Source organism: Colossoma macropomum, unplaced genomic scaffold (genome assembly GCF_904425465.1).
Source record: "Colossoma macropomum unplaced genomic scaffold, Colossoma_macropomum, whole genome shotgun sequence".
In the NCBI taxonomy this organism is placed as follows: Eukaryota; Metazoa; Chordata; class Actinopteri; order Characiformes; family Serrasalmidae; genus Colossoma; species Colossoma macropomum.
In genome coordinates, this window is record NW_023494799.1 from 38749199 (window position 1) to 38770169 (window position 20971).

General features: G+C 41.3%; 1 protein-coding gene across 1 annotated transcript; it reads left to right on the forward strand.

Moving 5' to 3' along the window:
- Positions 1-5672: 5672 nt before the first annotated feature.
- Positions 5673-20827, forward strand: caprin1a (cell cycle associated protein 1a). The gene is made up of 19 exons (XM_036586767.1): positions 5673-5839; positions 6864-7010; positions 7369-7431; positions 9283-9369; positions 9481-9734; positions 9842-9924; positions 11524-11697; positions 11790-11842; positions 11929-12009; positions 12108-12305; positions 12398-12488; positions 13712-13770; positions 15073-15183; positions 15300-15428; positions 15864-16017; positions 16119-16322; positions 16425-16531; positions 18543-18603; positions 20270-20827. The coding sequence occupies exons 2-19, from the start codon at positions 6864-6866 to the stop codon at positions 20332-20334; spliced, it is 2121 nt and encodes a 706-aa protein (XP_036442660.1). The 5' UTR covers positions 5673-5839; the 3' UTR covers positions 20335-20827.
- The last annotated feature ends 144 nt before the right edge of the window (positions 20828-20971 follow it).

The following is a 20971-nucleotide window of genomic DNA, read 5'->3' on the forward strand; positions in this document are numbered from 1 at the left end:
GTGTTTTCGGCTTTGTTTTTAAGTCTGTTGTGTTTTTCCTTGCCTTTGTACATCTCAGCTGTTAACTTAGTATTGTCAAGTTATCTGAGTAGAAGTGTCTCTAAAGAGAAGACATGTACTTTATAGTGAAGGGTGCTGCAGTGTTTGTTGTGTTTACATGAATCTAGCTTTCTGGTTGGTTGTTATTGTTTTGTACCAGGGTGAAAGTGTTGCAATAGGAAGGGTGATGATGTCAGGAATAGACTTCAGCCTGATGTAATGACATTGCAAGACATTAGACCGTTTGGAAATTTTATCTACCAAAATGGTCTTTTTACACACACTTTGCACGTGTGTGTGTGTAGAACTTGAATGGGCTGGTCTGCATCATGTAATTCTGGGTCTAAAAACAAGTCCCACTCCCTGCCTGCAAGCAACCATTGCCTCGAAAATGGTCAAGAATTCTGCAAGAAAGAGTGATGAAAAATCCTAAAACAAAACGCATTTGTAAGCTGTGATATCTGCCAAACACCTTCCTGATCTTGTGATGCAAACACAAAGGGTGATAAAGGAATAATAAAAGCCACTTGCAATCATGTGACCATTATTAAAGCTTAAACTAATGCAAGCTCCTATGTGGCAAAAACACGGTAAACTGCTCTCTAACTGGCTGCTTTGGTGCTATGTAATATGGCACAGTAGTGTTGTGCATCACACAAGCAAAAGGCAAAGGCAAGCGGCTGCCTAGGCCCCTCATGAGCCAAGAGCCCCTTGAAAATACACAACATATATTGTATGTGTTTAATAGCCTGTTTTAAAATGTATGTGTACATTTTAAAAATAACTGCTATTTGTGATTGCAATTTCAGTGCAGCCCATAAACTCAGTTATAATGGACTATTCAATATTGTTACGTGAACCGCATAAAGACAAAACAATGCAATTAAGCATTAATCTACATTATGGAGACGTCTACTGGTGTGATTTTCTGGGTGTTGAAAGAAAAACAAATAAAGTGCAGCAGAGAAATGCAAAAAGTTGGTTGCTACAATGCCAAAGCTAGGGCTCATTAATGTGTAGATATGTGTGTAGCTCCAGTGCTGCGGTAGTTCCTCAAAAAAAGTAATTCAGTACAAATTACTTATCTTAAAATGTAACAGGAGAATGTTACTTATTAATTTATAGAAAAAAGTAATCTCATTACTCATAACTTGACGTCTATGTTACTCTGTACTCTGTATATCTCACATAATTTCACTTTTTTTTGTAATTACTTATGTAAAAACAATCTAGACATAAGTCTTATTTTGGTCTTCCAACAATCTTAAATGAGAAATATTAGCTATATCAACCAGATTTAAGATGATTTCAGTTGGTGTATTTTTCTGTGGAGATGGTTGGCTATGGAGCCTACTAAAATAAAACTGTGTATCCAGGGGGCCCCATTGCTGTCTTTTGCCTATAGCGCCCCAGAATTAATAAATCCACCCCTGGGCATTGATATATGTCAAACTCTGCCCTATCAATATGGCTGGTATTCAGGTGATCAGTATTACAGAACAAAGGGGGTGTGGTCTTTGCCTACTGCACTTCTGGACACATAACTGGATTTTAATGAATTATCAGGGATGGGCAAAATGCATTTTAACACACAATACAAATTATCACGAATATAAGGGCAAAATACTCAAAGTAAACCACAAAATTGTTTATTTCAAAAGGAGTGTTTCAGTCTGGACTGTTTTCTGAATGAGGCACAATAAGGGACAGCCAATGAGAACAGAGGTCATTTGCATATTGTTGCTGTTAAAAAAAAAAGATGCATCTTCATTTTTGTTAATTTTTGTTTTCTATGTCATTTATACGTGGCAGCTGTCCTTTATATTGTGTAAATATTTCATGACAAATGCACCAGTAGAAATGCTCCAAATTCACTTGGAATAAAACTTTTTTACATTATCTTACATTGAAGGTTTAGAAGATTTTTGTCTTCTCATGTAAAGTTGCTATTTTGGAGATGTTTGATTGATTGATTGATTGATTACACATCATATACAAGATATGGATGACAAGATAACAATGTTATAAGTATTAGAGTCGTAAAGTTTCTTTTTCAATCTTATATCAAGTACATCAGGCTAGAATCTAGATATGATAAACAATACTGACACTTTTTAAGATTTTCCTGTGCACATAAAAAGCGTGATGTCTTCAGTGAAAATCAGTGTAGATATCACAAAAGGAGAAGTGGAGGGAGAGAGAAGAGAGAAAAGGTTAGTTTACTGCTCAGTTTTTTTCACCTTTTAAGCATCAAATACACATTTAATTTCATGAAAAACAATTCTTCAGATATTAAGATACATGACACTGTTTTAAGAAAACCATATTGATATTATGTGGAGATTTGAAGACAGGAAATATCGCTGCCTCAGTATTGATCAGCCCACTTCTAAGCATGAGTAACATGAGTAAGTCATATCACAGAGTCTGCTGAGACATTAAAGCAATGAGAACTCATATCTGAAGATATTCAACAGATACAATGTTCTGTTAGTACAATAAAGACTCTCTGCAATCACTGAGATCTTCTAGAAAGAGGTGTCCAAACTTTTTTCAAAGAGGGTCAGATCAGATCATGTCTCATTAAAAATATCAAAAATACAACCATGTAGAGCAATTAATCGAACCGAGCGTCTTGCTGGCGTTCCGTTCTGAGAATTTAGCGATGACGGCTTAAACGCGTATGAATCTGCTGCCGTACATGTTCGCACTGGTCAGAGAGAAATCTGAGCTTTCTGTGAGCTACTGTGTTGCCTATCACTGCATAAAAGATGCACAAGGCTTCCTTTATTGTTGGATTGCTCATTCAGAATTATTTGGATCAGTACACGGTAATATTTTTTTTTCTGTCCATTCAGAGCAACAACAAAACATGACTACTGTATTAAGTATATTCAAACTCAAGTGTTTACTTGTTCAAAATATAATTTGTTAGACAAACTAAATAGAAATCTATACATTTTTGGTTATATATCAGATATATGCAACAACAGAATTCAGAAAATACTTTGTTCAACTAAAAGAGCAGATTAAACAGCATAAATATCCATGATGTTGTTCTGCCTTAAAAGGTTAATATTTACTGTGAGACCAGCAGTTGATTTAGTTTCTCTGACTTCTTCCTCCCCTGAATGTTTATTGTAATGTCCATGCTTTGTTTCATGTCTAGTGATGTTAAAATCATTAGTCTTTTGATATACGAGGCACATGGATTTGCTGTTGCTCTCGATGGAAAAAGTATTCAAATTTCCCTCTTGCCAAAATCACCAGTTCTCAATGTTAAGCTGACTAAATGTCATTCAGTAAATTTGGCTGCAGGTCTAGTCAGAGAAGAAAGGCTCCTGAACATTAGCCAATGTTGTAACCACAGTGTGGTGCATTACACTGCAGTTTTACCGCACTGCTGCCACCATCAGGTAACAGGGAAAACTCCACTGCGGGCCGCGTTTGGCCTCGGGGCCAGACACTGGACACACCTGGTCTAAAATCTAGATCAACTAGATCTTTCTATGATGTAGTCTCATGACTGTCCAAAAAACACTGCCAAACAGTGGGGGCATAATAAATGAATAATTATTAATTATTAATACATTTATTAATAAAATACTAAGTAAAAATGCTGTTATTATATATTACCCTGTGTGTTGACACAGGAGAGACCATGATTCTGCTGTTTGAAGTGCTCTTTTATTAAACAGCAGGCAGAAAAGCATATAACAACACACAAATAGCACCAGCCATGCCTATACATACTGTCAAACAACCACAGTCTTAAAAAAGATAGTTCTTCAAGAATCCTTAAGTAAAGACAATGGTTCTATTTAGAAGCATAAACACCCAAAGAGCCATTTGCATGCTTCATTTGCATGGCTCTTAAGACTGATGGAGAATGTTGTATATGGTTGTATATAAAACTTTTTTTGAAAATGGTTCTATATACACCAATCAGGCATAACATTGTGACCACCTCCTTGTTTCTACGCTCATTGTCCATTTTATCAGCTCCACTTACTATATAGGTGCACTTTGTAGTTCTACAGTCACAGACTGTAGTCCATCTGTTTCTCTGATACTTTGTTAGCCCCCTTTTACCCTGTTCTTCAGTGGTCAGGACCCCCATGGACCCTCACAGAGCACGTACTATTTGGCTGGTGGATCATTCTCAGCACTGCAGAAACACTGACGTGGTGGTGGTGGTGTGTTAGTGTGTGTTGCGCTGGTCTGAGTGGATCAGACACAGCAGTGCTGCTGGAGTTTTTAAACACTGTGTCCGCTCACTGTCCACTCTATTAGACACTCCTACCTTGTCAGTCCACCTTGTAGATGTAAAGTCAGAGACTATAGCTCATCTGATGCTGCACAGTTTGTGTTGGTCATCCTCTAGTCCTTCATCAGTGGTCACAGGACGCTGCCCACAGGACGCTGCTGGCCGAATATTTTTGGTTGGTGGACTATTCTCAGTCCAGCAGTGACATTGAGGTGTTTAAAAACTCCAGTTCTGCTATTGTCAGGATATCCAGCCTGCCACGCCTCCTGAGGCCAACAGAGACGCTACAATATACATTTTGTCTGTGTATAGATCACACAAGGCATACATTGCAAACAGCATTGAATAACAGCCATGTTGAACATTAAAAGTTGAGGGAAGAATTTAAATAAAATAAAGTAAATTAAAATGAAGCCTAATGAGGGTTTTCGTCAATCAACAACAACTGGTTAACTGGGCTTTCTTGTTTTTCACACTTTTCAGAGACTTAGACAACAAATGAACATCACCCTTCTTTATATTTAGTTGAGGAATCACTTGAATGCATCCAAACCAAATATTCACTAGAAATTCAATATTTTTCTCCTCCAAGTAGAGGCCAACCTTCACAGACATTTCATTAACCAGATATATTTTTTAAAAATTAGACCTACACTCTCAGAAAAAAAGGTACTAAACTGTCTCTGGGTCAGTTCCCCTTTTGTCACTGGGGTGGAACCCTCAAGGCTCCAGTTCAGTACCTTCAGTCAGGGAACATAACTGAACCATAATCCACTGAAATGATATGTTCTAAGCTGTACTGACTCCACACACCCCGTCTCGTCTCCAGGCTTTTATTTTACTGTTCTGTTTTAAAACATTCGGTTATGAAAAGGTACAAATACGAACTTTTCACCTGGAAAAACGTTTTTAAGGTTCACAATCAGACCTTAACACCACTGTTGTACCTTTGAGGGAACATTTACACTGTTTGTACCTTGAGGAATGATAATGTACCTGCACAGAACCTTTATTTCTAACAGTGTAATCCAGTTTGGAAAGGATGTCTAGAAAATATGTACCTTTCCACGCTTTAAAGAAACTATGCTCCACAGTTTCACCGTCATTTCGACAGAAACAACCCTAAAAATGCTGTCTGGGAACGGAATCTTTCTAGAAATGTCTTCAGTCTTCGCGTGCTTGAACATTGTAGAATTTACCAAGTCGGTAAAAAAACAGACTGGCGCATATATTTTAAGCATCGGTAGACGGACACAGGAAAAAAAATGAAATATGAAATGAAATTCAGTTTGAATATCAAAGACTCAGTTTTACATAAGCTCTGTCTCCCCTGAAATGAACTCAGGCGAAGCCAGGCCAGCCCGGAGGGACCATTCAGCCATATAAATCCTTAACTCGCAGTTCGCGATTGTGTAGTCGCCGGTGAGGCCGACGGGCTGGAGCGCGTTTAGCCGAAACACAGACAGTATTCGAGAAAGACAAAGTTGAAGTAAACAGAGAGATCTGACATCTCTTTCAACACTGAAAGTAAAGGTAAGACGTTACTCTTAGCGGGACAACGATCCCTTGTCTCGCTGTAGTCGCGAGTCGAGCTCACGCTGCGCTACTAGCTTAGCTTAGTAGCTAGCTGGAGCTGGGCTCCGCCGTTAGCTCAGCTCGCCGAGGACCGGGTGGATAACCAGCTGTGGGGACCGCTGGATTTTCCGGCTCTTCGGTCTTTTTTTGACGTTATTCACCCCACGGTTCGTCTGATGAGCTGGACTGCAGCGCTGTCCGCGGATAGTAAATCCTTTAAATCGATCATTTGGCTTGATAAGGAGACAAAAGTAGCGAGGAGGCTAGTTAGTTAGCCGTGTAGCGTTAGCTTAGCTAGCCGTCGAACCTAGGAGAAAAGGGTCGAGAGTGAACCAGGACGAGTTTCCTATATTTAAAAGAATCCGAAGTCGCGTTAATGTCCGCTTAAAACTGGTTATTCTTCATCGGAAACGAAGAAGCCAGTTAGTTAACGCAGTCGGAGGAGAGTAGTTCAGCTGTTTAGCCGACACCCTTCAGAATTCCCGGATCCGGGACGGTCGAGCTTCAGCATCTCCACAAAGAAGTAGGGCCGTGTTTGAGTCTTTATTTCTTATTTTTTTGGAAGTTGCGTTGTTCTAGCCGACGAGGGGCTGCGTGAAAACATTTTGAACATGTTTTGGGTCGAACCGAAGTAGTTTTTGATCCAATTTATCAGAACTGGGCGCAAGAGGTCTTTGTAAATTTCTCTACAGCCACTGAAAGTTGTCCACGGATTTGGCTGCTGTGGTGGGGCCTGGGATTTTTGTCTGTTTCGTCGACGCATTCAACTGTGAGGTCCTGTAATAGAGGCATTGGATAACATTAAAATGTGGACAATACGTAGCCTTTTACATAAGCTTTGATTTGGCTCAAGAATCTCAGCAGTACCCTGATACAGTAAAGCTTATTGTCATAGACTGATGAAGTCTCATATTGCAAATAAAGGTCTTTTTCTGTTTAGCTCTGCTGTAAATTTAGGTTTAAAGTTACTCTTTGTGTTTAGATGCCATCTGCGAGCGTTGGCGACTATGCTGTTCAGTCCTCCAGTCCCGAGTTGGGCTCTGCCCAGACAGCAGGAGCTCCATCTGAGGCCTTGAAGCAAGTCCTGAGCATCATCGAGAAGAAGGTTCGCAACATGGAGAAGAGAAAGGTAGGGTTTTTTTGAAGTCTTTTAAGGTCTTGCAAACATCTGAGTGCTCATTTGAACGCTGGGTTAGGTTTATTGGTATATGTGGTTCACTAGACATCAACAATCAACTAGTCATCTTTCATTATAGGTCTTAATTCCTATAGAACTTAAGTCTGTGTGCTTGCTGTCCCTGTCACGAGCCTCTGTTAGATGGATGGGGATGCTATCTTGTTTTGATTTCACCATAAACATAATCAAACTTAATGTCGGTGTCATTTTAATGTCATTTTTTGTGGTTCATTAATTGTAATGGTCAATATTTCATCAACTCTTGACTGTCCCTTTCCTGACCATTAATGCAAGCTTTCCTTATTTTTAGTGCAAGCTGGAGGACTACAAAACAAGGAAGAGCAAAGGCGAGCGGCTAAATCAGGATCAGCTGGTTTGTATTAAACTGTTTTAGACAGACCTTTACTGCTGGCTGTTATTCAGACATAGATCAATTCCACATTGAAGAGAAGGGCCGGGCCGCACAGTATATTTTGAGTGTCAGTAATTGTTGCAGTGTCATTGTAAAGGCGGTGGTCATCATTCTGTTCAGGTCTAGGCTTGGCACATCAGCATCTGCAGTTAGAACAGTGGTTCTGAAAAAAATACGTACTCTCAGAAATCCAAATATTCATTGAGGTACTGAAAGATGGTCAGAGGCTAAAAATGAGTTCTTGTTTTGGCTCTGTACCTTAGCTCACTGGATTTGAGATATAAAAAAATCATGGATGTGAGGTTGAAGTGCTGAATAATAGCTTTAATTTGCAAACATATTGAGTGAATTGCATAGTAATTTCTACTGTGCATCTCCTTCAACCCCATGTTGGAATACCGTTAACACTGACAAATGAATGTGGCTCCACTTCATTTGGATAGACCTCTATAGATTATCCACCAATGTTCAAAATTCTTAACAAAATATCTGAAAGTCTGACTTAATGGCTAGGATTAGGGCTGGGCTTAGGGTTCAGCTCAGGATTAGGTTTAAGGTTAAGATTAAACTGCTTTATATGCATTTAAGATGTTTTTGTGTTGAAGTTGAAAAAAGTAGTGTTCTGGATGCATGCTGTAAAGTCGGAAGTAGTCATTTAAATTTCAGAGGTGTCAGGTGAGATTTTTGTGACCACATCATACGTCTTTACACGTTAACAGGCTCAAAAAGGTGATCAGGCTCAATGTTTAGATCTAAAATACAAAATCAACATTATACTGAAGAAGCTATGATGACAATAGTAGCTAATACAGTTACATCCTCAGACACATCCTTCACCAAGTATTGCCTGTGTTGTCTTTGAATACACTTTGAATCAGTCAGTCATCAGATTCATCTGAAGCACTGCCAGCATTATAAAATGTGTAATTGCACGCAACATGCAGAAGAATGTTTCCACCAGAGAGGTCTCAAAGTCCTCAGGTCTTACAAAGTGTAGCTTTAAGGTTAGGAGTAGGGCCAGGTTTAGAGTTAGGGAAATAAAACGTACATTTCATTCAGTATATATTAAATGCAAGAAAAGTGCCTTCTAGAGTGGTCTGTCCAAATTAGGGATGTCTGACTGCCAGTGTTGACTGTGAGTTGCCAGTGTTTGGATATAGAAATCACCATTTGGGTCTTTTTACATCTCATCACAGTAAGATGAAGAAAATATACACGCTAACTACCTAGGAAAATGCACATTTTGTGTTTTAACAAGACTGTAAAATATGACCGTTTTGCTCATGTTTTGAATACATATTACACTTTAATACTATGAAATGAGTGTTTGAACATGAGCACGTTGTTGAGGACATGACTGACAAGAGAGTGCATGGCTGGCTGTTGAGCCGCTTTATTGCCGACTAGGCCAACTATTGTAGCTGTTAGTTAGGTAGGTAGGTAGGTAGGTCTAAAAACAGATACTTCTCTGACAGATATAACATGTTGCATCATTGTCCACTGGATGAGAAAAGCCCTTGTGTAGAAGACTAGTGACCATCAGAACCCATGATATTGCTACGTGTTATTATTAGTGTCATCTGACTTGGTACTGACAGTCACTTTAATTGTTTAGTGACCGTTTCGTTTCAGATCCAACACGTTAAAGTACAGAGCCAAAAACGACTTATTGTCCGATTTACTTGAGTTTGCTCTCTTCGTTTTAGCCGTGCCATGAAGGAACGTCTGGTACTTTATAGCAAGATGTCCATATGAAACAGGCTCATTAAAGACTTGTGGATTCATCATCTAATCTTTGTTTCGTGTCTTTAGGATGCCTTGTCCAAAGCTCAGGAGGTGTCAAATAACCTGGAGTTTGCTCGGGAGCTGCTGAAGAATTTTACGTCTTTGAATATTGAGGTGAGTATGTTTTGGTTAAAGCTCTTTAGTCTTTTGTTTTGTTATCACTGTTTTTAGCTTGAGTGGAAGAGCGTTTAGATACCTGACTTCCCTTGTTGTGTTCTCCCGTAGATCCAGAAGGCAGTGAAAAAGGCAGCGCGGCGGGAGCAGCTTAAGCGGGAGGAGGCAGAGAGACAACGACTGAAGGCAGTGCTTGAGGTGCAATATGTGTTGGACCAGCTGGGTGACGAGAGCGTCAGGCAGGAGCTGAGGCAGGCCGTCGGCAGTGGCAGCGGGGACGAAGGCCCTCTGCTCACTGAGGCTGAACTCACTGGCCTTGATGAGTTCTACAAGTTGGTTGGCCCTGAGCGGGACCCCAACATTAGGTATGGCAGTAAGGAGTTCGCCGACATGAGCTGCCTTCGTTGCAAATGCTTTTAAAAAAGCCTCGTAAAAGACAGTGAACTTCCCGTAAAGGTTATTTTCATTTCAGGTTGACTGATCAGTTTGAAGAGGCATCTGTACATTTGTGGGAGCTGTTGGAAGGAAGGGACAAAACTGTGGCTGGAACCACATGTAAGTGAAGTTTTAGGAAAATTAATATATTTCCAGCAGTGCTTTGTCTGTTGCATGCTAATGCTGATCATTTCAGTGAGTTAGCTCTTGAAACAGGGTCAAAGAAATGAATTGCACTATAGGAGACCATCCATCAGCAGGCCTGTCTCTGAGCAGCGATGCTCCGCTTAAGCACTGTGCCGCATCTGAGGCCGCAGAGGGCCAGCTGTGTCTCTCGTTGCCTCGCTGGCTTGAGTCAGCAACTGGGCATTCTGCCCAGGGCCTGCTGTAAGCCCCCCAGCTAGGGGCATCATTGATGGACAGAGCCACAGAGCATGAGTCACTCCTAAACCCTCCCTGCTGTAGACCATGCATGATCTTTACTTTCTATAGGGACAAATAAGGCTGCATGGAAAAAGAACAAAATATTTACCTTGCTGGACAGTTCAAGAAATATTGTGGTGTATTGCTGGATAATGACGATTTTTCTTGGTTTGGTTCAATACCACATATCTGGTTTTCAGAAATGCATTCCAACACTACTTTATTTTGCTCTCTATACTGTGCATTATTGGAAAAAGTTGAATTTCATAAAGGATACTGGACACAATGGAAAACAGGTTATCATTGCAGCATTTGTTGTAAACAAGCCAGCCCTCCCGAGGGACCCCAGCAAGAGTAGTTTGTACAGTGAGATTTTCCCCTTCTGGTGTATCTTGAAGGTGGAACTAAATTTTAAAATGCTGCAAGCGTTTGAAAGACTACTCTTGCCCACAGCCAAGGCAATATGCAGTTTATGTAGAGACGGCTCAATGGTTGAGCTTTTTTTGGCTAAGGCGTGCTGGGTATTGTACTGAGAAATTGCTTATTGACAGTACAAAGTTGTGAATTCTCTCAAACCAGTGAGGCTGAGCTGTGCAACATCACACATCATGAAATGCTAGATTTAAAAGGGAGTTCCACTAATTTTTTAAAAGATCTGCCTAATTCAGTTGTTGATTTGTCATTGAGTGGGTTGATTTGAAATGGTGCATTGCAGAGAAATTACATTGGTGGTGAAGGGAACCAAGGGTTGCAATGTGCAAGTGAAAGTTCAGCCATTTTTATGTACCATTCCCAGTCCCTAGTGAACCTACATATTTTCAGTCTTTATATGGAATGCTGATAATGGTAAAACCACCACCACTGTAAACGATTCTGACTCGGGCTTCTTAAAAGGAGCATTTCATGTCAAAACACATTGAATGACTATTTCATAATGATTTAATTCTGTCAATCTTTCAAAGAAAAAATGTGGATAATCCTTTTAAACCAGAAAGCCCCTTTTAACAGTGTTGTACAGCCATGATAAAGGCACTAAAGGGTAAAAAAAAAGCATATTTAAAAAAAAATATATATAAAAACTTTTTAATCGATTGTACAAAGACTGATAAGGGATGGCTGGCAGGCTGCAGAGAATTGAAAAGTGCTCTGACGAACCCTGCTGAGTCTTTTCAAAGGCTTGTCCTTGCTCAATTAGGATTGTGAAAGTGGAGGAAGCACAGCATTCGGAAATAGTGCCATTATTCAGCACTCTAATCACGGCCCCTTTTTCTCAAATTGCTGTGTACTGTTCTATAGACAAAGCCCTTAAGGATACCTTGGACAAGATACTGCTAAGTGGATACTTTGACCGGGCACAGACACATCAGAATGGAGTATGCGAGGAGGAGGAGGAGGAGGAGCAGCAGCAGCAGCAGCAACAGCCTGCTCCTGCTGAGTCGTCCGAGAGTGAGGAGCAGCCGGGAGAGCCAGGTGTGATTGATCAGCCTTTCGCATACCTATAGAGCCTTTATTGGTAGATCAGGGATGGTAGATCTGGTGTGACCTTTTGTGTCTTGTTGCAGAGGGGTCTGTCACTCAAGAATTCACCGAGACCATTGAGGTGGAAGCAACGGAGGTAAGCATAATTTTTTGTACATTAAAAAAATATTTTGTGCAGTAATGATTTGCCTTTGTGCTTAACAGCCCTTGATTTTGTTGCAGTTCGTAAACCGACAGTTCATTCCAGAAGCTACCTACACCAGTACTGACAAAGAACAAGGAGAATGGGGTGTGAGCTCTGAGGTGAGGCCTTTCTTTGCTGAAAGTTTATAATGGGGGCCCTTAGTCACTTGACCTTGTTAGTTATTGTACTAGCATGTACCTGACACTGTCCCTTACAGGTCGTAAGCTCCCTCCAGCAGCAGCAGCAACAGCAGCAGCAGCAGCAGCCGCCTTCAGCGATGAGCCCGGCTCTGGTCAGCTCAGAGGCTCATGCGATGAACCCTGTGCTCCCTCCTCCTGCAGCTGACCCTTTGGTCAGGAAGCAGGCAGTGCAAGACCTAATGGCACAAATGCAGGGCACCTACAACTTCATGCAGGTCAGCAGCTACAGCTGTTTGCCCAATGTTGTACCAGGCTTATTGCGCCACATGTTTGTTTTAACATGCATGAATGTTTGCATGTGTTGCAGGACTCCATGCTGGAGTTTGATGGACAGTCCTTGGATCCTGCTATCGTATCAGCTCAGCCTATGAAGTCTGCACAGATGGTCTGTGCCCCAGGTAAGGTGGACCTTTTGCTTATTTTCTTTTAATACGGCTGATAAGACACTGTTACCAGGGTTTTTCCTGGCTCAGAATGAGGTGGATGTGGTTCCATCCTGATCATGCGCACACGTGTGCACATGTACCGTGCCTTCAGCTGGCTCAAGAAAACGCTTTTTATAGAGAGTGTATTTTAGATGATCTAATAAGTGTGTAACAGACTAATATTGTTTGTTTTTAAAAGTTATTTTATTGGGGTTTTTTTTAAGCTTTTACAAAAGTGCTACCGAGGTTTGTAACTAGAATAAAAATTTTAGTTGTCTTTTTTGCGGAAACGTAACCTACATCACACAGTGAATAAACTAACTGCCAGATGTGTTTTACAACACTGACAGTGTCTCCTTTTAGATTTTGTATTTCATTTACCTCTGTGTCTCACAGTTTCTGTGCCTGTCTTTACTCTCTTCCTTCTCTGGCCTCACAAACTAGGCATATATTAAAATACTATATAAAAGTCTGTCTCTCCCAAACCCCAGCGAATGGCAAGGAGGAAACTCATAAATGTTAGACAAAATACAGCAAAATGTAACAACTTTAAAATCAGCACATGCATGATACGGTGCTATCAGTATACTACATAAGTGAGTAACACAACTTTGAACAGCCATTCATTTCTTGGCCCTACTCTGAGCAGCTACTGGTACTCGACTAAAGAATGCTGATTACATACAACTTTAATAGTGGTCAAAAAAAAAAGAAAGGTGTGGGGGTGGCTTTTTACAACCAGAATCTGTTAATTACCCGCATAAACGTTCATATTTTATCATAGCTATGTTGTATGTTAGCCTGGTGTGTGTGTGTGTGTGTGTGTGTGTGTGTGTGTGTGCGCGCGCGCCTGTGTGCCTGTAACATTACATCTCCAGAAGTTGCTCTGGGTAGCATTAGCGTAGCGTCTGTGGGCAGTTCAGTCTACGACCCAACCACCACTGCTTTGAGGTCAGCTGACAACCAGTCACTGCTCACTGTGCAGGGGTCGTCTACCTCGGTAGGACTGTGGTGTCCTCATAGGTAGTTATGGCCATGCTTTTACTGCTGCTCCGGTTTTGGCAGCACCTTTCGTGATGCACTGCTTAGTTTACAAAAACCTGAGTCAACCACCTCATAATTCTTTATGCAGGAAAAACCCTGATTGTTACTGTATGTAATAGTTTTGTTATGCTCACCTGTGATTTGTTTTGCAGCTCATACAGAAACCAGACTTCAACACAACACAGTTCCTGTACATCCAGAACCTACACAAGTAAGTAGTATCTCATTAGAATAGTGGGGACCCCTTAGGGCCTTCTAGGTCTTCAGAGGAGGCCTGATGCAACCTTGCATATCCTTCATCTTTCGCTTCATTGTTTATTCTTACCTGCTAGTCAGCGCTAGGCAGCCGCGTTTGCGCTCACGTTTCTTGTACACGGCTAATGAAAACTCATTAGGTTTACAATGAAATGTGGTCGTGATCTGTCTCTGACCACCTCAGAAGTAACCAGGACGCATTGTCAGTGGATCATGTTTACACCTGGCTTTTCATGTGTACAAGTGAAATCCGAATGTGATCCCACATGTCGATGCCGGGCCTAAGCAGGCCCAGTGAGTTGTAGCCTGGCCAATACTGTTCCAGTCAGATGTTGGAACTGGGAAAACGGCAGCAACAGTTCTATGCGTTCACATTATCGGGTTGAAGTGGCACAAATCTGATTTTGTGCCCTAATGGGACATGCAGATCTGATCTTTGCAAATCCGTCTTGAGACAGTTTCATATGTGGTCCTAGATCAGATACATGTACAATGTGTATCTTTTGGCTACGTTCACATTTGCAGGCTGAAGTGGCACAAATCCGAATTTTTTTTGTTTGTTTTTTTTTTTTGCTCTAATGTGACTCAGATCTGATGTTTTCAGAGCTGTTTCGACACGCAAATCTGATCTTTTCAAATCCAACCTGAGCCACTTTTATATGTGGTCCTAGATCAGATACTTATCCGATTCGAGGCCATGCGACCTTAATGTGATGCTCAGATCTGAATTCGTGTTTTTTTGTTTTTGTTTTTTTTCCCTGTCTGCGCATGCGCCATCTTTCAGTGTTACCATGGCAGCAGCGCCGAACAGAAGTTAAAGCCTGTAAACTCGTTCTGCTCGTTAGTTTGTGCTGATGATGCACGTGATTCATTCACTGATGTTACTAAGTAGGATGTGCACGTGGGTCATTTCAGGTTCGTTCACATTAATGACAGATTTACTTACCTAAACGAGTGTGAACCATCGTGTCAGAGAGGTCGGATTTGAGCAACGAGGCTTGTAATGTGAACGTAGTCTTACAGGCTTCTGATGTCTGCATTTAATTTAGAACAGCCTAAAAGTTAATGTGAACTGTCATTAGTTCAGCACTAACAAAATACTAGAAGCCCATAGGGGTGCTAGCAGAAATAAGGATTTTCATAAATGTTATAAAGGCCTGTACTGCAGGCATACTGCAGTAGGAGCAGCAGCTGTTGCAAGAGAATCTCAGACTTTCCAGTCCATGCAAAAACATTCCTCTCATCTTGTGCCACATAGGTTCCCATGGTGTCTCCTCCCGCTGAAGCATATGCCTCCACACCACCTCTCTACCAGCCCACCCACAGCTCAGACCCCCGGCCGCCTAGCGATGCCATCGACCCTCTTCAGGTAAGAAAAAGGAAAAAAAAAAAATTCAGTTTCTGCGTGGATAATTGTTCATGTACACCTGGATCTGTGGGTGGGGAGGGGGGGACATGTGTGTTGATCCGTTGCCCATTCCCTAGGTGTCCATGCCCCTGTCGTCCGAGCAGCCCCCCGCCCCTTCCTCCCAGCCTCAGGTCTTTCAGTCCGTCTCCAAACCCCTCCACAGCGGCATCAACGTTAACGCAGCACCATTCCAGTCCATGCAAGCGGTAGGCCTCAACCCTTCAGCCTAGGCTTCTCACTCTTCATCCTTCTGCACAGCTACTACCCATGCCTGCTGTGTTTGTCATGCCACGTCATGTTATACTGTTAGTGGGGTGGTTTTAAAGCTTTTCTCCTGTGCTTTGCTTTTTATTTTGATTTTAGATATGGGTTATTTTGTGCAAGAAGCATCAATGTGACTTGTGCTTTGGTCAGGGCCTGCTTTTTTTTTTTCCCCTGAAAAATGGTACTGATCATTGACCGTTGCCACTAGTTTTACCGTTAGAACAGTACAGCTCACAGCACAGTGGTGCTTTTAGGGGAAAACAGGTTCAGGCTATTTTATTCAAACTTTTTCTACAGTGGAAATTTGCCCAAAGATGACTGGTGTTGTAAAACAATCAGGCCTGATACAAACAGGGTATTTTATATCCTACCCCTAGGTGTTCAATCTGAATGCCCCAGTTCCTCCATCAAATGATATGGACTCTCAAAAAATGTCCAGCCAGTACCAGACTAGCTACAGCCCAGGCTTCAGCAGCCAGTCCACCCATTCGGTAGAGCAGCAGGAGCTTCAACAGGAACCTCTCCAGTCAGGTATGCCCCAGGTTTCTTCTGTCTTTCAAAAACACCACTCCTTTCACCAAACTGAAGAAGTGAACTCGTCAGCTAAACTAGCATTTGCGGTTTCTTGATAGTGGTTGGAGCATTCCACTCTCAAGACCAAGGCATTCCTTCTCCTGGAGCCCACCAGTCCATACCTCAGCAGCCCTCGGGCCAGGGCACAGGTTTCGGCCGCCAGGCTCAGTCCTTCTACGGTAGCCGAGCTGTGCCACGTGCTGGCCCCAGGAACGCCAGGGGGGCTATGAATGGCTACCGAGGACCATCAAATGGCTTCAGAGGTCTGAGCTCTGTCTTTCCTCTTAATGTGTCAGTAATTGGAAGAGAGAAATAAGTAATTCAGTGTATTGCAAAGTCTCAGCAGTACCTCTGTTGGTTTGTAGGTGGATATGATGGTTATCGCCCTCCCTTCCCAAACACTCCCAATACTGGATATGCGCAGACCCAGTTCAGCACTCCACGAGACTACTCCAGCAGCACCTATCAGAGGGTGAGCGCTCATTACTCAGTCACTCCTTCATAATTTGTCTTTTCATTGCACAGTATATTTAAAAATCCTACTGTGCTGTCTTACAGTAAGAAACAGCCTGAGAGACACTTTTGTTTACTCATTTGTTAATTATAAGACTCAAGAACCCTGTGATTATTTTTACAAAGTCATAAAATAGATTTGGTAAAATTAAAGTCAGAATGTCTTATTGTAGACTAGTCAGATTGAGGCCACTCAGAATACAGTTTCTATCCGACTGATCGAGGTGGTTAATCCTGTAAATAATCCGTTAAATAGTAGAATAATATCTGTGTAAACGTCTGTATCTGATTACATTCCCTATCAGAAAGTTTAAGTCCCGTTCTGATCATGTTCGTCGCGTCATAGTGAAAGTTTATACCGTTCAACATGGCGGAGCAGAAACTGGTCTGCAGAGGAGACGAAGTTTATGCTCTGATCTTTAAAAGACGGCGGTGGGACGGACGTCCAGCTTCTGTGTCTCAGAACACGACGTCTTCCTCTCGGCCTTCTTTAATAAGGACACGTGAAGGACGTTTTCCTGAGTGTCCTTTTTTGCTTTGTCCCTTTCAAAGCAATTAAACACAAGCGTGGCAGCTGAAAACGCGTCTCACTCTGACTGGACTTTACGTCATGCTCGTTGTCATGGTAACGTCTACTCTAAGTGGTTCTTCTTTTGGGTCTGATTACTTGTGTGAATGTAAACGGAGATTTTTCATCAGGTTGTTAGGAGTAGAGTGGGAGTATAAACACCTCAGTCTTAATCTATAATTGCATGTAATCTGATTGAATACATTTCAATGACTTTTGCCAAACACAGTGTCATGGATGAGCCATAAACATTTTCCACAATCTGTTATTAGACTAAGGCCCTTTTTGTTTTGTTTTTTTACACCCCTACCCCTTGTTTTTGAGTGTCACCCTAACCCCTTGGAACTGAGTTACAGGGTAGTGGTTGAAATATTGCCCTACGAAATGGGACCCTCAAAAAAAAAAAAACAGCCTACTAGTGCTGTTCTGTAGGCACCTGCCAGTCTGCAGTGACAGCAGAGGAGGGTAAAGTTCAGCTCCTCACTGCTGGGCTTCAGTTACATTTAGGGCATCATATGACTTCAAAGAGGGTGCAATTATTTATTATCGCCCACCCCTAATTCTTCAGTGATATGAAGCTGAAGTCAGATATTCACCAGCTTCTTGTTTGAATTTTCCTGTTCCACCTTAAATCGTGCAGAAGTTACATTCTGGCGCTTCAGGCGTCAGAACTGCTGGACTATTTAAGGTGGAACGGGAAAGTTAGCTAGCTAGCTACCGAGACATTAGCATGTTATTAGCCTATTCCTATTTTTTATGGTTGTTATGAAGAAAACGACCATAATACATTGAAACGACTAACTAAGGCAATACAATGGTTATCATAATTTTTAACAGAGAAAATTCTCACATTTGTGGGTTTCTTTGGTCGCTCGCTCAGCCATCTTGCTGATTTTTAATTATTCATTATTATTATTATTATTATATTATTATTATTATTTTATTTATTTTGTTTTTTTTTCCTTCCATAACCTCTGAATTATGCTTCTAAAAAACCTCCATTTGGTGGGCCATGTAGCCGTAACACTTCGCCCCACCCCTCTATCTCAACAAAAATCAGGACACCCTAACCCTAGACGAGAACGCGCAAAACGGAGGGCTCAGGGCTCAGTGGTAGGGGCGAGGGGTGAAATGGGATTGGGCCTTAGTATCAGCTGTTGCTTCATATTAAAGGAGTCAAGTCCACTGAAGACATAAGGATCATGCAGTCGTGCAACATGTTTTTTGCTATATGGAGGTATCAAGTTTTAAATTTTTAAAATGTGTTGCAACCTTGAAGTAGATCTGCTGTTGCTGATGTTGCTCAGTCTGTATATGCCAGCAGTTTATAAAGTCACGTTTGTGATTCATGTTTAAGAATGTTTTAAATTTCTCAATTTTTTTTTGTCTCCCAACCCAACAGGAAGGATATCAGCCGAGTTTCAAGAGAGGAGCTGCCCAGGGACCTCGAGGTAGCTCTCGAGGTAATGCACAAGTGATGCGATCCTAAGCTTTGAGAAGACTAGTGTCTTTGGCCACCTTGAACGTTCATTTGTTGAGAATGTTAGCCCCTGCCCATATTTTTACTCTTACTTTCTTTCGACATCAGTGGTTTTTCTGTTTTCTTTTTTGTTTTTTTGTTTTTCCTTCTTGGCTTATTGATCAAACTAAGCCTACTTTTGGTAGATTTAATATACTTAAACATTTTAAGGAGACACATGCAGAGCTGGAACTGTCAGTGTTGTGATTTTTCAGCAAGGTTGTGTTAAAAGCAAATAGATATTCCTGTAAACTTGAAAGATTTTCATTAATTTATTTTTTGTATAAAATAAAATGCAAAAAAATACCTGCCACTGTTGGTCCAAATCCATGGGAGTGTTTGGAATATACATTCATGATTTTTGGCCTGTACCTCCTGGGCCCCTACCCTTTGGTTCTTTGATCATTCCCCCCTCTTCTCCCCCTTCTCCATTTCATTTATAAGGATCTCCCTGCAGCCCTGGCCTTTGTATGCTTATGTCGCTCCTTGAGAGAATGTTTCAATAAAGATGTGTTGCATTACCTGCTTGTCTGCTGCTACTTTTTGCTTTTCATGCTCTAAAAATCTCTACACCCGCCTTGGTAGCTCAGTTTCCTGAAATGGGGTGATCAGTTGTCTGGCTTTGCTACAAAAGACTGGAAGGCAGTTGATTGGCTGGCTTAGCTGTCAGTATTCCCACAGCTTTGCTTTCTTGTCTTTTTGCACTATGTATTGTCCTGCTTTCCAGCAAGGTTAATAAGAGTGGGTTGAGATTTTCTGTAGTTGTCTCGTAACTCAATGGCTATAAGATCTTTCCAAGTGTGCTCTCGGTGTGAGACTTTTCTAGCATTTATTCTAATTTTGTCACTACAGGCATTTCTCTCCGCTTTCTTAAGCCAGATAAACCAATCTTGCATGATCAGCCAAATGGTCATTTGTCTTAAAATTGCCACAAGGCAGTCTACTGGTACTGGTAAAGCTAATTCCAAGAATCCAGCAACTGACAAGACATTATTTTGGAAGGGAAGTGGACTAGTTTGTCATGGATGGTGTCATAAGTAAATGCAAACTGTTGCACTGCTTGTTATTTGCTTTTATGATTATTATTTCACCTATTTGGGTGAACATATAGATCATATTGCTGTTGTCAGAAGAAAACCTCATATCTCTGAAATGGTAACTTTACAGGAGAAGGAAAAAACCTACTTTACTTTTAATGTAAGTCAATGGAACCAGAATTTCTCCCCAAGTCATTTTGGGTCGTTTCTTTTAGTCCCTTCATCATGAAGTTTACACACAATTTAAACAGCAAAAGGTATTTTCAAATTATGTCAAAACTGAAAAACAACAAAAATTGTGACGTTTTCTTCCAACAACAGCGACAGACTTGGTACATGTTCATATTAGGCTATTTTAGCTATGCATTCCTTTAGATGAAAACTTGAACTTCAAGTCCTGTTTGCTAAGATGAGCTGTTAGTTGTGTACACAGGTGAGTGGCATTTCATTTAAGACCCTCAAATTGTGTGCATGTAATTTGTGATGGCTGGCTTGCATAACAGAGAAGTGACATAACCTCTTTGACTGGATGATCGATGCTGGAAGTAACCTCCTTGTCTCTTTGGGTTCCAGGACGAGGGGGACCGTACAGGCCGAACAGAGGGATGGGCACCATGGCTGTGCAACAGAGCAGCTAACCCCAACCCAAACTATCCCCTCCAACACTCATCATATCACTCTTATCCCCTCCACTCGTGGCTCCCTGGACTCAACTTGAGCTTGCTCTCGATCCATGTAGCAAGTAAGGACAAAGATGTCAGAGATAGACAACGATAACGAAGCCATACCACTTCTAGCGCTGTATGTTTTAAAGCTTTCCCTGAATCACATGCTGTCGCATAGCCTTAAATCTCTAACGCAGGAACATTTGTGCCTTTTGCTTAATATGGGCTTCTTGTTTTGAACCGGACCAGAATAGACAAGGATGCATAAAACGTAGCCAAAGGAAATGTTCAGACAAATGTGAAGAATTAACCATGTACTGTATTGTAACTTCTTTTTTTTTCCAACTAGTGTATGGAAAAATCTGCATCGTACTGAATGTGATCGAATGAGTGCTTCATAGAAATTAAATTTCTTTGAGTAGCTGGGTTAATTGTGGTTAATTGCATGACTAATTATAATTCAGCTGCAAGTGAACAAGTTTACGACAGTAAACTGTTGAAACACTCCAACACTGTGGTCGTGGTATGTCCAGTTTTGCTCTAAAAACAAAAAAGCCGTATGTGAATATACACCGTTTAGGCACAACATTATGACCACCTCCTTGTTTCT

Coding starts and splice junctions, on each gene's coding strand:
- caprin1a (XM_036586767.1), top strand. CDS start 6,864: ATGCCATCTGCGAGCGTTGGCGACTATGCTGTTCAGTCCTCCAGTCCC. Junction 11,843..11,928: donor TTGAGGTGGAAGCAACGGAG/GTAAGCATAATT, acceptor ATTTTGTTGCAG/TTCGTAAACCGACAGTTCAT. Junction 15,184..15,299: donor ATGCCATCGACCCTCTTCAG/GTAAGAAAAAGG, acceptor CCCATTCCCTAG/GTGTCCATGCCCCTGTCGTC.